At 42.0% G+C, this 17,207-nt stretch overlaps 2 protein-coding genes across 2 annotated transcripts in view; one reads left to right on the top strand and one right to left on the bottom strand.

The window, feature by feature from the left end:
- The window catches only part of LOC114666874 (myelin regulatory factor-like protein), a 117,572-nt gene extending 103,412 nt beyond the window's left edge, over positions 1 to 14,160 (top strand). Inside the window, exons 24-26 of the mRNA XM_028821911.2 lie at positions 5,214 to 5,319; positions 8,687 to 8,761; positions 13,762 to 14,160. Of these exons, the coding sequence (XP_028677744.2) occupies positions 5,214 to 5,319; positions 8,687 to 8,761; positions 13,762 to 13,848 (268 nt within the window). The 3' untranslated portion in view covers positions 13,849 to 14,160. The remainder of the gene's footprint in view (positions 1 to 5,213; positions 5,320 to 8,686; positions 8,762 to 13,761) is intronic.
- The window catches only part of LOC114665320 (gastrula zinc finger protein XlCGF57.1-like), an 895,535-nt gene that overhangs the window by 288,134 nt on the left and 590,194 nt on the right, over positions 1 to 17,207 (bottom strand). The window lies entirely within an intron of this gene.

Below are 17,207 nucleotides of genomic sequence, written 5' to 3'. Positions count from 1 at the left end.
TGGAGGAGTTGGAAGAATGGAGAAGGACTTTGGAAGATAGAGGGCTGATGATAAATAGGAAGAGGACGGAATATCTGAGGATTAATGATGATCAGGATTCAGACGTTAGCCTGCAGGTAGAGCTATTGAAAAGAGTGGATACATTTAAAGGATCAGTGGAAGCCCAAGATGGAGAATGAAATGCAGAGATAACCCATAGAGTGAAGCATGGTTGGAACAATTGGAAAAAGGTATTGGGAGTATTGTGTGATGCTAAGAATTAAGGTGAAGGTTAAAGGTCAGGTTTGTAAGACAGTGGTAAGACCAGCAATGATGTATGAACTTGAGACACGGGCAGTAAATGGAGTGCAGGAGAAGAAGTTAGAAGTGTCAGAAATGAGAATGTCGAGATGGATATGTGGAGGGATTTTTTATCATCTCTGGGGACTTCAATCAAGCGAATCTAAAGACTGTTCTGCCTAAACTCCACCAGCATGTTAAATTTCCGACTAGAGGAGACAATATATTGGACTTGGTATACACTAACACCAGGTCTGCATACAGAGCATCTCCCCACCCTCACATTGGACTGACTGATCACATTACAGTAATGCTCACTCCAGCATATATGCCATTGCTGAAGAGAACAAAGCCGGTAATAAAGCAGGTTAGAACATGGCCAGATGGAGCTACTGAAGCCCTGCAGGACTGTTTTGAGTGCACAGAATAGAGTGTCTTCAGAGAAGCGGCAACCACTGATCATCACATTGACATTAATGAGTATGCCGAAGCAGTGATGGGATACATGACAAATGCATTGGAGATGTCACTGTCATCAAATCTGTCTCAACACGCGCTAACCAGAAGCCATGATTCACAGCAGAAGTTCACAAGCTGCTGAAAACAAGGGATGCTGCCTACAAAGCCAACGACGAAGTGGTACTCAGAACAGCCAGAACCAACCTGTCCCGAGGCATCAAGCTAGCAAAGCGGGAGTACTCAAAGAAAATCAGTGATCACTTCGCCTGCTCAAGAGATTCTCTGCGAATGTGGCAGGGTATCCAAACCATCATGGATTATAAGGCCCCACCGCGTATGTGTGTTAACGACACCTCTCTTCCAGATGCTCTTAACACCTTCTATGCCAGGTTTGAGACACAGAACAACAAACCAGCATGGAAGACCACCCCCTCGCCAGACAATCAAGTTCTGTCCCTGTCTGCAGCTAGTGTGAGAAGGACTCTCACCAGGGTCAACCCACACAAAGCTGCTGGACCAGATAACATACCTGGACATGTGCTCAGAGCTTGTGCTGACCAGCTGACTGATGTCCTAGTGGACATCTTCAACATCTCCCTGAGCCAAGCTGTTGTGCCACAATGTTTTAAAAATACTACCATCAGACCTGTCCCAAAGACAGCCACAGCCTCGAAACTCAATGACTACCGCCCAGTGGCACTTACTCCAATCATTATGAAGTGCTTTGAGCGGTTAGTTTTGAGTCACATAAAGAACCAGCTGCCCCCCAAACTGGACCCTCTACAGTTTGCATATCAATCAAACCGATCAACTGACGATGCAATTTCAATGGCACTCAACCTGACCCTGTCACACCTGGATCACCGCAATGCACATGTAAGAATGCTGTTCATTGACTTCAGCTCAGCATTCAATACTATCATCCCCAGGCAGCTGATCAGTAAGCTGGATCTGCTCGGACTCAACACCTCCACCTGCAACTGGATTCTGGACTTTCTCACTGAAAGACCCCAAACAGTACAGATTGGGAATATAAGATCTAACACCACCACACTGAGCACAGGTGCCCCCCAGGGTTGTGTGCTGAGCCCGCTACTCTTCATGCTGCTGACCCATGATTGCACCTCCAACTCTGACACAAACCACATTATCAAGTTCGCCGATGATACTACAGTAGTGGGACTCATCGAGAACGACGATGATGCGGCATACAGAGAAGAGGTGGAACGGCTGGCACTTTGGTGCAAAGACAATAATCTGTCTCTTAATGTTGAAAAGACAAAAGAGCTGATTGTTGACTTCAGGAAGATAAAGGCTGTCCATCTCCCACTCAGCATTGATGGTGTCACAGTAGAGAGAGTGAAGAGCACCAAGTTCCTCGGTGTTCACATCACAGGGGACCTGTCCTGGACCAAAAACACCAACTATCTTACAAAAAGAGCCCAGCAGCGTCTCTACTTCCTGCAATGACTGAAGAAGGTGCACCTCCCCAAACTCATACTTACCACCTTCTACAGAGGCACCATAGAGAGCGTCCTGACCAGCTGCATCACAGTCTGGTATGGAAACTGCCATGCCTCCGACCGCAAAGCCCTTCAGAGGATTGTGCAGACCGCTGAGTGCATCATTGGCAGCTCTCTACCCAGTCTGCAGCAGATCTACACCTCACGCTGCCTTCGTAAAGCCACTAGCATCATGGCTGACCCCCACCACCCCTTTCACCAACTGTTTACTCCTCTTCCATCTGGAAGACGACTCTGCAGCATCAGGAGCAGGTCTGCAAGATTGTGCAATAGTTTCTTTCCCCAAGCAGTCCGGCTCCTGAACACCATGTTGCCCTCCTTCACACTGGACTCTCTACTCCACACACTCTCTGGATTACATAATACTACATAATATTATACATTTTTTTTATCATAGTTATATATATATTTTGTGTATTGCACCTTTTGACTCTGGCGGACGATATTTCGTCCCACTGTGTACTGTAAGCATATTGTTAGGATGACAATAAAGCTCTACTTGACTTCACTTGACCTGAATTACAGAAAAAGACAGAATAAGAAATGAGACAATCAGAGGTACAACAAAAGTGGGAGAGACTATCTAAGAAAGTACAGGAAAGTAGATTGAGGTGGACATGTAATGAGGAGAAACGATGAACATGTGGGCAAAAGACTGATGGGAATGGAAGTCCAGGGGAAGAGAAAGAGAAGATAAGGTAAAAGATCATTTGAAGGAAAAGGGTTTGACTCAGGATGAGGTGCAGGACTGAGCTGTTTGGAGAAGGTTGTTCAGACACATTGACTCCACGAAGAAGAAGAAGAAGAAGAAGAAATGCAAACATTGATTCTTCATACTCCAAAATCTCAGATTCCTAACAAGTGGTAGTAATAAACCCAAGGTGTCATTTGAATTCTAGGGTTTACAAACCTATTTTGGTGGACTATACATTTTTGTTTTTGTGATTTTTGACTTGATGATTTCTTGATCTTTTATAAAGCAGAGATTGAAAAAATGCAGGCCACATGGATGATTTAATGGATGGACTGAGATTTAATTGTAAATAAATACCAAAGTAATAAACCAGAAAATCAACAAGACAATCGTTACAACCCCAAAATGAGGCAAAAATCACAGTGAAAAAGATTAGCAAAAGAGTCTAAACCATAAATTCTTTATGAACAAAAACAATTCTAGAGGAGCTTTGAAGCACAATCTTGGATACTTTTGCTGGTGTATGAATTATCACTCTGATAAATTCACTGATCATAACTACAAGGGCCATGTCTCCAACAATGGGCCTGTCATGTCCTGACAACTGAACCACAAAATGGTAACAGTCACAAAACAACAAAATGGCGATGTAAATTATAAAATGTAACGTAAGTAAAAAATTCACTTTGTCCCACAGAGCATATATAAAGAGAATTGCCATTACATATGGACGCACAATAATCCAAAATCCTTAAAAAAATATGTTTCAATTAAAGAAATTTTCAGAGATTTCACAATTATGCCAGCTAGCGATTTTTAGGGGTTTGAACACAAACATTGTGTTTTTGCAAAAACTTGGAAAAATGTATTGTTATGAAATTCATCTATTATTTGCACTGGCATTTTGTGTATTTTTTTGACATGGGCACTGCCATGTTGAGCTTGTCACAGGCATTTTATTGTTGGTGACGCCTCCCAATGCTATCCTGAAGGTGACCAGAAGTGATAATGTACTACTGGTATCAACAATGGATAAAATCTCTAAAAACATTTAGTGATTTTTAACCATATGTTATGATTCTGTGTACCTGTTTATTATTTTTTTTATTGTTTTCAGTTATTAATAAAAAATAAGTGAGCTGTTCCTTTCACAGTTTTGATTCTTCTGGCACTGCTATATTGAGTTGCTCTCAATAGTGACGAGCAGTTTCTACGCAAATATCATAATTAATGTAACAGATGAGACGATATAAAGAGCAGCATATCACACACGTCATTATCTGTGTTTGCGGATACTCAGATAAAAACAACTTTCCTTCATGTATTTGTTTTTCTATTCTGACTTTCTGGTTCCTGATTTTCTTCACTGTGATTCCTTGATTAATGACTTCGCTTAGTGGACACATAGAATTGCACTTCTGGATTCGATTCTCTGCCTGTCTTACATTTTCTCTCTTGCTTATCCCCTTAAACTTTGGTAGCCGTTCTTGTAAGGCCTAACCAGGGTCGTCTTAACAGCATTATAGGCCCCCGGGCAAAGCAGTGCACTGGAACCCCTACCTACACAACCACTCAGCATGTCACAACATACATAGATGAGTGTGGGGCCTCAGGCAACTGCACAGTGTGCCCATACGTTAAGATGGCCCTGCGCCTAACATTATTTGAGGGGTTTTTGGTAAGCAGGAATTTCACAAGTACTTTCAAGTTTGCAAGTGGTTAACATACCGGGCTGTGCCATTTGGTATCTTTTATTTTATTTGCTTGCTGACCCTGGATTGTCCCTGGTTAACAGTTTCTCAGTTCATCTCCTGGTCCTTTAACGTGCCTATTTAGGTCTGCCATTACTTCATGCCTTGTGGCAACACACCTAATCCTTTCAGATTTTCTGACAGTCTGCCTAATCTCTGACCATGATTTTGTTTCTCTTTTCCTTCACTCTACATTGTCCTTATCACTTGGTTGCATAAAAGTTACCTTTTCTGCCTATTCATTTTGATTCCAGTCACTTTTAATGATACAGTCTGTCTGATTACTCTTTTACATCCCCTTCTGCCATTTAAAAATCAATCTGTGCTCTGCTCACCTGCATGACACAAGCCACCTTCAGACTAGCCAGTGTTTGAACCACAATGGACCACAGAAGTCGGGCGAAAGATTGATAGATAGAGCAGAGCAGGCTTTCTTCTTGTGCTCTGCACAAAAGGCACTGCAAATGTGAGGTGATCACTGAATGACATCTTCTTCTTTTCTCACAGCTCATCCGAGGCGCTCATCGTCTACCTGTGCAATTACGAGGGAGAGCAGCTGTGTCCGGGTGAGAAGCCCAGGCAGACGTGGGAGGAGTCACCGCTTTACTCCTTGGTAACGACACTTTCTTTAAGTTATAATAAGTTGATTACTTTTGGTTTTGGATGTGATGAGCATTGTTGGGGTCCTGTGCAAGCTTTACCCTGAGCTTAGGTAGACCCTCACACTGGGAATGGTGCCAGTAAGTGATGTGAGGATAACCAGCTAATAGTAAGTGGTAGGTATGAGCAGCAGAGTAATAAATAACAATAGTATGCATCTAAACATAGAAATAAACAACAAAATGTAGGAAAATAATATATGTTCCAAAAGTATATATACATATAGTGACAAGAAGAGAAACCAGACATCGCAACGGTTTGGGGCAGCCACCATATAATATGTTACTGGCTGTAAAAAGTCGAGAGTGTTGAGAGCAAGTAATGGTTACAAGCCAGAGTCCAAAACAGAACTGAAATCCAGAGGAAGGGAGTGATGTTTTATAGGGAGTCTGGGGGAAGTGATGTCATCCTCGGGGCCAGCACCAGAAGTGATATCGTCCTCGGGGCCAGGATCAGAAGTGATGTCGTCCTCAGGGACGGGACCAGAAGTGATGTCGTCCTCAGGGACGGGACCAGAAGTGATGTGGCCAAATGTATTACTATTAGTCTCTAAGCCCTTCAGCTGCCTCCTATTTGCATGTGTGTGACAATATATATATATATATATATATATATATATATATATATACACACACCGTATTTACCTGTGCACATTTTTTCCGGAAAATTAGCATTAGAAAATCAGGTTCGCGTCATACGCGAGGAAATTTTTTCTGTAATGTTTACTTCTTCTGCTTGGGCTCTCTCGCTCGCTCTCTTTTGCTCATTCGTGCGCTCTCTCTCTCTCTCCCTCTCTCGCTCGCTCACTCTTTCATCATGCAACAAAAACAGAAGGGCATTTCGCGGAAAACGTGCCCTAAACTCTTCCTATACGATCACAACGCGGGTCGTACATGGGGAAAAATTTTTTCCGTGATTTTCTTTGTAAAAATTAGGGTGCGCGGTACACGAGTAAATACGGTATATATATATATATATATATATATATATATATATATGCAGCACAAAACTAAAACACAAAATGAAAAAATAAATTCAGGAAAATAGTGGAAATAAGCACTGTGATAAAAACGCTATATGGCACCTGACCCACACTGGCATGTGTAAAAACACAAAAAAACTTTATTGTTCTTCAGCTGGAGGACACATCTTCCCCGTGAACCCCCCAGCCACAACACAGTCCAAGTAAGCACAGTAAGCACAAAGCACAACCCTTTCCTCTGGCACCACCACTCCTCCCTGGCAACCTCGCCCTCTTCCTCCTGATTGCTGGCCCTTTTTATAGCCCACCCGGAAGTGCTCCAGGTGCTTGATCACCTGCCTCTGATTGCACTTCCCGGCGGGGCTGTAGAGGTGTCCAGGCCGGCTCAGGTACCCATGCAGCACCCCCTGGTGGCCACCCCAGATCCCCACAGGGCTGTGGAAAACTTTATCTCCCATGAAGCCCTGTGGGAAACTGAGGCACCATCGTCAGCCAGGGAGGCTGCCACCAAGCATCCCAGGGAAGGTACTAAGATGCCCATGGTTGCTCCCCCAGAAAATATGTAGAAGGGGTGTCCCGCCACAGCACATATTGTATATACAAAAGTAACAACACAGTAACAGTACAATGAAGAATAATAGTAAAGTAAAATAAGTATAACTAATTGATATTAATAAATAAGTAAACATGTATGTATACACCAAAACACGTTTGTAAAAATAGGACCTGAAAACATAAACAAAAGAAAATATGTAGAGAAATATAAATGACAATAATAACTAAAATAGAAAAAATTAAATCCAGAGAAATATATATTTAAAATAATTGAAAAAGATAATGATAGATAGATAGATAGATAGATAGATAGATAGATAGATAGATAGATAGATAGATAGATAGATAGATAGATAGATAGATAGATAGATAGATAGATAGATAGATAGATAGATAGATAGATAAAGTAAATAAAGCAAGTAAGTATAAATTTATAAAGCACCTATCACAGACCAAAGTACTGAACAGTAATAAATAAAATAAATTGTCAAAGCAAAATACAAAACAGGGACAATATAAAAAACACTCACAGATGGCAGCACTACCCAAATGCCTATCTGAAAAGATGTGTTTTAAGTGAACATTTAAATAGTTTGATTCTGCTTATCGCAACGTCAGTGGAACAGTTTTCCATAATCTTGGAGCGATGGCTTGAAGATAGATAGGAAAGGCACTATATAACATATAGATAGATAGATAGATAGATAGATAGATAGATAGATAGATAGATAGATAGATAGATAGATAGATAGATAGATAGATAGATAGGAAAGGCGCTACATCACAGATCAATATACAGATCCCTTCCAAATTAATTTATTATTCATGTGAAGTGTAATATCCATGAATTTCATGACAAGAAAAATTACTGAATATTTCAAGAAATGGGCCGATGTGTTTTAAAGGTAAAGCAAAAAAAGACGAAAAGTAAAGGGAAATGTGAATGATAAAAAAGGGAAAAGAGCAAAAGAAAAAAGGAGAAAGAAAAGTAGAAATGGATACCTATTGTGCCATTTCTACACAAAGTCTATCGGCATTTACACTTCATATGAATAATATGTGAATTTTGGAAGGTATCTATCTATCTATCTATCTATCTATCTATCTATCTATCTATCTATCTATCTATCTATCTATCTATCTATCTATCTATCTATCTATGAATTTGATGAGGCAGCAGGGGCAGGTTCAGTTGCCCCAAATCCAGAAGTGACGTCATACATCATCTGCCCACATTTTCTCAGGATCTGCAGAGATTGATAATATAGTGCCTTCCATTTTCTGTCTTTCTGTCACTTCATATTTAATGAGTGATGTGAGTTTCTATAATGATGTGTGTTGTCCTTGAGTGAGTCTCCCCATTTTTCAGGTTTTCTTAAACCATTTTCACTTGTTGCAGACTGTTTTCAGGTTCTTTTTTTGTTTAGTTCATTGGCTATTTATTAAGTCTATAATCAGTTTACTACATCTTTTTTTTCTATCACTGTTGTGGCCAAAAGACCAAAACAAATTGCTAGCTACTTTGACTCCTGGGAACAATAAGTTACATTTATTCACTCATTCATCATTTGTGTGCCGTAGTGGTTAAGACTTTGGACTCCTGACCCTGCCACTGAGGGATCCAATCCTGCTACTGACACCATTGTGTGACCCTGAGCAAGTCACTTCTCTGCCTGTGCACCAGTTGGAGAAACAAAAGGAAATTGAACCAATTGTATCTCAAAAGTTGTAAGTCACCATTGTTTAAATAAGCACTTTAATGTGCCCTCCTCGTCTCTTTCAGGGGTATCACCATGTCTGGCCGCTGTGGGTGACCATATCCTACAGAAGCATGCTCCACTTTCGCTCTGCTGTTCCGGTAGGTTCATTTGTTGAGTTTTACTTACATTATGAAAACAGTTCTGTGGTGCAGGCATGACAGGGGGCAAAATGCAATGATCACCAGGAGCTACTCATTTACTTTATCATATCCAAGTCACAGTTTTGTCTCATTCAAGAATAAACTCCAAACCTATAATGTCTCTAATTCAGTGCTTTACAAAAGTAGCTCTACCACAGAGCCATTAGCATAGTGGTATAAAAAAATGGAACCTGCAAGCAGAAGAATTTCATGAAAGTCATTTTGATTGATGCTAATAATTATACTCACCATCTCTAATAACTCCATTCTGTTACAGTATAAAGTGACCTGATCTGGGCACATGCCAAGGAACGATGCAATATGAGATTTGTTGTGGCAAATCCACAAAGATCAAAGGATACGTGTCTGTCTGTGTGTCCATCCGGTTGTTATACCTCTGTTATTCCAAAAGATGCATCACAAACATTTTAAGTAATAAAATGCATTGTATCTGTCATTCCAACAGATGACGCATTACAAACATTAACACTGGTGTTACAAGTCCCATACCAAATGGCATATAACAGAGACATGTGCAGTGCAAATGTTCAAACTGAGCTTGATGTTGGTTACTTAGATGGGTAACACAGCTAGTCACTGTATAAATTATATGTGTCACTTTACCTGTCATGGTTCACATTGTAAAAATATAGCGCCTTTAAAAATTATTTACCCCTTGGACATTTTTACATTCTCTTGATATCCAACGTTTATTAAACAGTACATTTCATATAGCTTTTTTGACAACAGAAAAAGACGACAAAGTGTAAACTGATCTCTGCAAAGTGATCTAAATTAATTACAAATATAAAACACCAAACAATTAATCATATATACGTATTCACCCTTCTCTTATATGACACCCCTAAGTCACCCCTGGTGCAGCCAGTAGAATTCACTCAATGGAGGTCACCTGTCTAGGGTTTCAGTTGATTGTGTTCTAGAAGCACCAGATTGTGGTGTGGTGACTCGGTATGGTGGGCTATCCCACACAATGATGACACAAGAACACTCCAAGCAACAAGGGCTTTGAAAAGAACAAGTCAGGGGATGGAGACACGAAAACCAGCAAGTCACCCAATATCCAGTTAAATTAGCCATTAAGAAATGGAAGGAGTGACGTCAAGTTATAAATCTACTAGAAGCATGCCATCCACAAAAACTGAGTGATCGTGTAAGTAGAAGACGAGTGAGGAAGGCCACCAAGAAACAAGCTACAGTGAATGAGACTGAAGAGACTGTGCTGACAACCACTGTGGTCCAAGTGCTACACTAGGAGGGTGGCAAAGAGAAAAAAAAAAAAACACATGTGACCCGTCGGCGAGAACTTGCCAGAAGACACAGCTGGAAGTTATGATCTTATGAGACCAAAATGGAGCTTTTTGATCATCAGACTGGATGTCATGTTTGAAAGCTGCACACTATCAAAAGCACACCATCCATCTTGGTGTAGCATGGTGGTGACCACATCAGACCATGGGGACTGCTTCTCTGCAGTAGGCTCTGGAAGCCTTGTTAGGGTAGAGGGGAAAATGTCTGCAGCAAAACACAGGGAAGAAAAACCTGATGCAGTCTGCAAGATATCTGCACCTTAGGGGAAGATTATATTGCCCATCAAGATAACAAGACCAAGCATAAAGCCAAAGCTCCACAGAAGTGACTTAAAAGCTGCAATGCTATTGTCCTGGAGTGGCCGAGGCAGAGTTCACATTTCAATCCAATGGAGAATTTGTGGCTGGACTTGACAAAAGCTGTTCACTTATGATCAGCATGCAGTCTGACAGAGCTCAAGCAGTTTTGCAAAGCAGAAATGGGGGGAAATGGCAGCGTCCAGCTATGTAAAAAGACCTGTCATGGCTGCCAAAGGTGCCTCTACTAAATACTGGCCTGAAGGGTGTGAACCATTATGTGATATATCGACACTATCCAGCCACTTTATTACTTTATTAGGTACAGCTGCTTCTTAATGCAAACATCTAACCAGCCAATCACATGGCAGCAACTCAGTTCATTTTGTCATGATGACCTGCTGAAGTTCAAACCCGAGCATCAGAATGGACTTTGAACATGACATGGTTGTTGGTTCCAGACAGGCTGGTCTGAGTATTTCATAAACTGCTGACCTACTGGGATTTTCACGCACAACCATCTCTAGACTTTACAAAGAATGGTCTGAAAAAGGGAAAATATCCAGTGGGTGGCAGTTGTCTGGGTGAAAATGCCTTGTTGGTATCCAGAGGTCAGAGGAGAATGGCCAGACTGGTTTGAGCTGATAGAAAGGCAACAGTAACTCAAATAAACACTCGTTACAACTGAGGTGTGCAGAAGAGCAGCTCTAAACACACAACATGTCAAAGTAGATGGGCTACAGCAGCAGGGTGCTGGGTGCCACTCCTGTCAGCTAAGAAAAGGTAACTGAGGCTGCAATTCACACAGGCTTATCAAATTTGGACAATAGAAGTCTGGAAAAACATTGCCTGGTCTGTCGAGTCTCGATTTCTGCTGCGACATTCACATGGCAGGGTCAGAATTTGACATCAACAACTTGAAAGCATGGATCCATCCTGTCTTGTATCAATGTTTCAAGCTGGTGCTGGAGGTGAAATGGTGTGTGGGGGTATTTTCTTGGCACACTTTGGGCCCCTCAGTACCAACTGAGCATTGTTTAAATGCCACAGCCTACCTGAGTATTGTTGCTGACCATGTCCATGTCTTTATGACCACAGTGTGTCCAACTTCTGACGGTTACTTCCAGCAGGATAACACGCCATGTCACAAAGCTCAGGTCATCTCAAACTGGTTTGCTGAACATTGTAATCAAATGACTTCCACAGTCAGCAGATCCTAATCCAGTAGAGCACCTTTGAGATGTGGTGGAACAGGAGATTCCTATCATGGATGTGCAGCTGACAAATCTGCAGTAACTGAGTGATACTATCATGTCAATATGGACCAAAATCACTGAGGAACGTTTCCAATACCCTGCTGAATCTCTGCCACGAAACATTATGGCTGTTCTGAAGGCCAAATGGGGTCCAACACTGTACCTACTAAAGTGGCCGGAGAGTGCGTATACACTTTAATTTGTAATTTGGACCACTTTGCAGTGATCTGTTTATGCTTTGATGTTAATGAGTCTTTTTCTGTTGATCATTGTCAAAAAAAGCCCCATTAAATCCACTGTGTAACAATAAAACATGAGAACTTGCAAAAGAGGGATACTTTTTATAGGCACTGTACCTACAGGTGGGGTTCATTTTGGAAAGGTGCTATATAAAATCATGTGATTGACTTTTGCTGTACCAAAGAGCGTCTCACTATTCAGAGATGGATGTGGAATTAATGCATTGCTACAAGTATTTGGGGGTCCACATCATGACAGGTTGGACTGGTCTTGTAACACAATATATAAGAAAGGGCAAAGCAAACTCGTTTTCCTTAGGAGACGGCATTTCTTTAATGTCGGTAGTGACTTCTACAATTCTGTGGTGGTCAGTGTGGTATGCTGGGTCTGTAACATCACTTCATGAAAATCAACAAGCTTCAAAGTGTTAGTGTTTCAGACAGAGGATGCGTGTCATGAACTAGGCGTCCCAACAAGCACTTCCAAAAAACGTCCACTAGAGGGGGAAGTCACTGTCAAACCCCAGCTAGCAGTAAGGGTAAACACCAAATCCTTATAAAATAAAAAGGTCATTCTCACAAAATGTCCTCCAGGAACATTGAAACCCCGTAAAGCCCAAAAACACAAAGGCAATCCAAAGCAAAAAAACTGCCAATACAAAACAATAATCCAGAAGTGCTGAGCATGAAAGTCAAAAATCTAGAAATGCGCTAAAACAAAATAAACACAAGTAAACTTATCACTTCCAATCACTTCTGAAATGAATTGTGGGAGACCCTCTGGATTTATAGGGTGGAGGGCAGTGATTGGCCTCTTAGGAGAGCACCCACAAAACACACAGAACATAACACATACACAAGCAAAATCAAAAACAAACAGTAATGCACAAAATTAGCAAAAGCAACGTACATTAAAGCAGCAAAACGAACAAAACTTGAGTTTAAACCCAAGCCAGGAGAGGAACCCCAGCCTGACATGGTGCAGCATTGTTCATAATGGCACTCAGATTGGTTTTCATTCTCTGTTTCGCTGCTAGCTCCATAACTGAGACCAGCGGTTCTCAAACTGTGGGGTAGGGGGGCGCAAATGTTGCCATATGTGGCGTAATTTCGCTATTCGTAGGAAAATTTAAAACTTGTAGCGGTGTATCGGCAGCAAAAAATATAGGAATAAATTTTATTAGGATTTCAAAAATACGTTAGGAGGGCGCAATTAAAACTGTTATGAAAACTCAGGTCACAAATACTTAAAGGCTGAGAAACGCTGACTGAGCCTGCCTTTTTAATCAGCTTGTTGTTTCAGTGGGCCTCCCTTGAAGTGATGTTATCGGCCCAGCACACCATACTGGCCATGAAGGAAGTCACCTCTCACACTGAAGGAACGATATATCTTCTCGCTCATAACAATAATCCCCAGCTTTCATATCATGAGTGACTCCCACCAGGCCTCACACTGACACACTTTGGCTCGTAGGTCACTTTGATAAAAATGACCAGCTTAATAAAAATGTGGAAATGGAAATTTCTCCAGGATTTGTTCAGGTATGGTAACTAATGTTCTGGAATTCCAAAATCACACCTAAAAATGGATGGAGAGAAATGTGCAAACAATATGACCTGGCAGGCATTGGGCTTTACTTGTTTCACTCACAGGTGGCGCAGTGGTAGTGCTGCTGCTTTACAGTAAGGAGACTGTGGAAGATTGTGGGTTTGCTTCCCAGTTCCTCCCTGTGTGGATAGCGCTTTGAGTACTAGCGCCATATATAAATGTAATGAATTATTATTATTTATTATTATTATTATTTCACTGACATTTTTTTTTTGGGTTATTGCAGGGTCGAGCACATTGTGCAACAGATCGAAACTGGGCCGGGGAGCTCTTCACCGACTATTACTTCCATTTCTACAGAAGATGCCCCTGATGCCTCCACACCTCAACCCCCAACCAGAGAGCTACTGACTGGAATTTAAGATGTGGATCATTAGCAGATCTGAACGGGGAAGCCCACAGGGACCCCAAATGAGGAGTGCACACTAAGCTGCCTGGAATATTTATGAGTGCCCTGTGCCCAGATTGGCAGGGGCGGGTATGACCATATTTATGACTTTTATTATTTTTTTTTTTGATTGAAATGCTCTACTTGATTTTGTATTTTAGGTGACAGGACACTGCACTGTCTTTTCATTAAATGCCCCAGCTGTTTGTTTCTGCTGTTTACTCCGCTCAATGTTTTTATGCATTTTTCTGATTTATGCAATGGGTTTGGTCATTTTAGGTGAAAATTTTATTTGCATAGCAATAGGACATCAAGCGGTGCCCTACGGTGCATTCCTCAGGACTTTCATTCATTTCTGTTCTTCTTTTATAACCCCTCAGCCAAGGTGGCAGTGTTGGGTGGGATTGTTACTTCAGAGACTATGAAGACTTGGGTATGCCACAAAAAGCTGACCATGAAACCACTGACCTGCATCATCAGCACAGGCCTTCAGGTGCTTCCAGCCTAAAGGGATCTGTCTAGTCTTGGACGCTATTTGTCCATATCTGTCTAATTTATTTTCCAGAATGGCATTAGAGAGGAAAGGTGGGACATTTGATCAAGTGATCTTTTTAGCAGGGTCTGACACAAATGAATCATGGATGACTTTGCTCTGCTCCACAAGCACCTTCACCAACTCTGAAGAGTCTAAAAGCACAACGGTGGCTCTGCTTATTTGTGAAGCAGATCAAGAAGCAGATCATGCTTTTCTGTCATTTCTTTGGGAGATTCGGGCGCTGAGTATCCTGAAGGTGGCTGGGATGGCTACTCTTTGGTGAGTGCCAGATCCAAAATACTTAACTCGCCGACATGTGTAAAGGTGGCCCCGGGCTTTAGTGTATGAAAGCAAGCCTGACACTCTGCCTATTAAAACCACTAGTGGACACCACTGAGCCCCAAACCACAGACACAGCAATACCCAACACAATTCCAGATTCAAATAAATGAGTTTTATTTGACGAAATGTCTTCTGTATACAAGTAACATCAAAATCAACCATTCACAAATCCTCCTTCTTCCTCATAAATGTTGCCCATTGCCTCCCGACTCAATCTAAGTGAGGCAACGGGCTGTCTGAACTAAACCCGGGAACTGCTTTCAGCTTCCTGTTCAGGAGCATTTCTGGGTCATGTGGAAACCACGGCAGTCCTCCCCTGGAAGCGCCCTCTGGTGGTCTCCAAAGACCCCAACAGGGCTACATTTCCGGACTTCAACTCCCATGCCTCCCTGTGGGTGTTCTGATCAGGTTTAACTCTGAAGAACAGTGTCACCTTTTGTGTGAGGGAATGAACTGCTCCTGGAAAGTCATTTCACCCAGACCATCCATTATAGCCTTCTGGCTGGTCATGAATCCTTCCTTTGTCAATTCTAGGATGCCTCTCCTTCCTCTCTGGCACCAACACTTTATAAACACAGGGTCTTAGAGACCCAGTACATATGGCTCCCTTATTGCAGGACCCTTACTGCCTAGAATGTGGCCATAACAAAGGTTGAGCAATCTTTGTTGGTTGAGTGCATATTTTGGGGGTCTCAGGCTCCTTTTAACCTTTCCCCACCCCATTACTATTACTGCATTGTGAACTGAACATGCAACCATGGCTGCCCTACATACAGTCTAACTGTCACAACACACCAAAGACCAACTATGGTGACAGTGCCCTCTTCCTGGCAAATGCCACATTCACCAACTACCTCTCAGCCATCATTTCCCATATTGGTTCCATTCTGAAGAAGCAACCATTCTCAACGTGATGGGCACCATTCTTTTTCCTGGTCTCCCTTTACTCCTCTACCCCCAAGATAATACCACGATGGCTGTGGTTGGGGTGGAGAAGTTTGAAGAAGCCAGGAAAATGTATGGCATTCTGCTATTGACAAGGGCTGGGACCCCAGAGTGTTCCTAGCAAATATGGAGACATTTTCAGCTCTACAGAGCGGCTCGCTCAGAAGAGGGAATATTGTTTTCAAGGAACACTTAGAGGTGGCAGTGTTGGCAGCCTTGCGATGAAAATTAGCTTTGTGATGGTCTCATACGTTCAGATCTGGTTGAGCTCATGTCACTCAGACACAGAAGGAGAGGACTGGAATACTTAGACATGAAGGCTTGGGTGGTCTGTCTATAAGAGAATTACTCTTATCATCATTCCTGGAAAAGCCAGTCACGTGTGGTGGAAGGGCAGATTGACATTGTAAACTTTGGTAACATTTGGAAACCAAGTCTTGGTGTAAGCTGCAGCTGCAAGCCTCTCTTCCACTAATACCTAACTTCAGCTAAAGTGTCAGTTCTTCTCAGGGGGACTCTCTTTGGAATGGACCTTCTGGGTCCCATCTGATATGACTGATCAATCAGAGGCAGAAGGCAGCCAGAGATGTCTCCATGATGCACCATTTAAACCCTTGGTCAGTGTACAAGGAGCCACAGGTCAATCATCTCCATTATGAATGGACAAAACTTTGCACCAATTTTCTACCAAAGGTTTGGGCTTATGTGCACTCAAGTAACTAATGGCAGAATGTCCATTCCTTCCATTAGAAACCTATTACAAGCACTGGGCCTCTCTATGCTTTCTACTCTCTGCCTGGCTTTAACTACTGATCTGCAGCAGGACCCTTATTGTACGGAGTGTGGCCATAACAAAGGCTGAGCAATCCCAACCATCCGTCTGTAATGAAGCTGGACATGGAGGCAGAACTCAGATCCAATAAAGCTTGTGCCCACTGCTGGATTCAAAACAGGTTCCATTCATAACAATGAATAGATGAATCCGTTCACGGGTTCCTGATTTTAAGGGACTCTCGCTGCATACAATAACATGATCTAAGTCCAGATTTTCATAAGCTGTTAGTGTCCTGCCAGGTAGCCTATCATACATTAAAGACTTTGACTTTTTTCTACATATTAGGAAGTTTATCAAAGCACAAAGAACCAGCTTCACTTGCAGAGAACCCTTCCCAGAATGAAATGGTGTTCTATGAGGAACTGCCACACAACCCAGTAAAGGACCATAAAGTACCATTAAAGAATCAGGATTTTTTTTTAACAGTATTTGTTTGCACGTCCTTAAGCTTCTGAATTAACAGGAACAGAAGAGATTGGGCACTTCAGGTAGAACACCACTTGCTCTTCAGAACAGCTCATCCATCTGAAGCTAAGCATGTTCAGGCCTGGCTAATACTTTAATTGGAATACCATCTAGGAAAAAGCTTTGGGTTGCTGCTGGATGAAATGTGATGAGGCCCTCAGG

Source organism: Erpetoichthys calabaricus, chromosome 1 (genome assembly GCF_900747795.2).
Source record: "Erpetoichthys calabaricus chromosome 1, fErpCal1.3, whole genome shotgun sequence".
NCBI lineage: Eukaryota > Metazoa > Chordata > Cladistia > Polypteriformes > Polypteridae > Erpetoichthys > Erpetoichthys calabaricus.
Note: the sequence above shows the minus strand (reverse complement) of the source record. Positions and strands in the feature narration are given on the sequence as shown.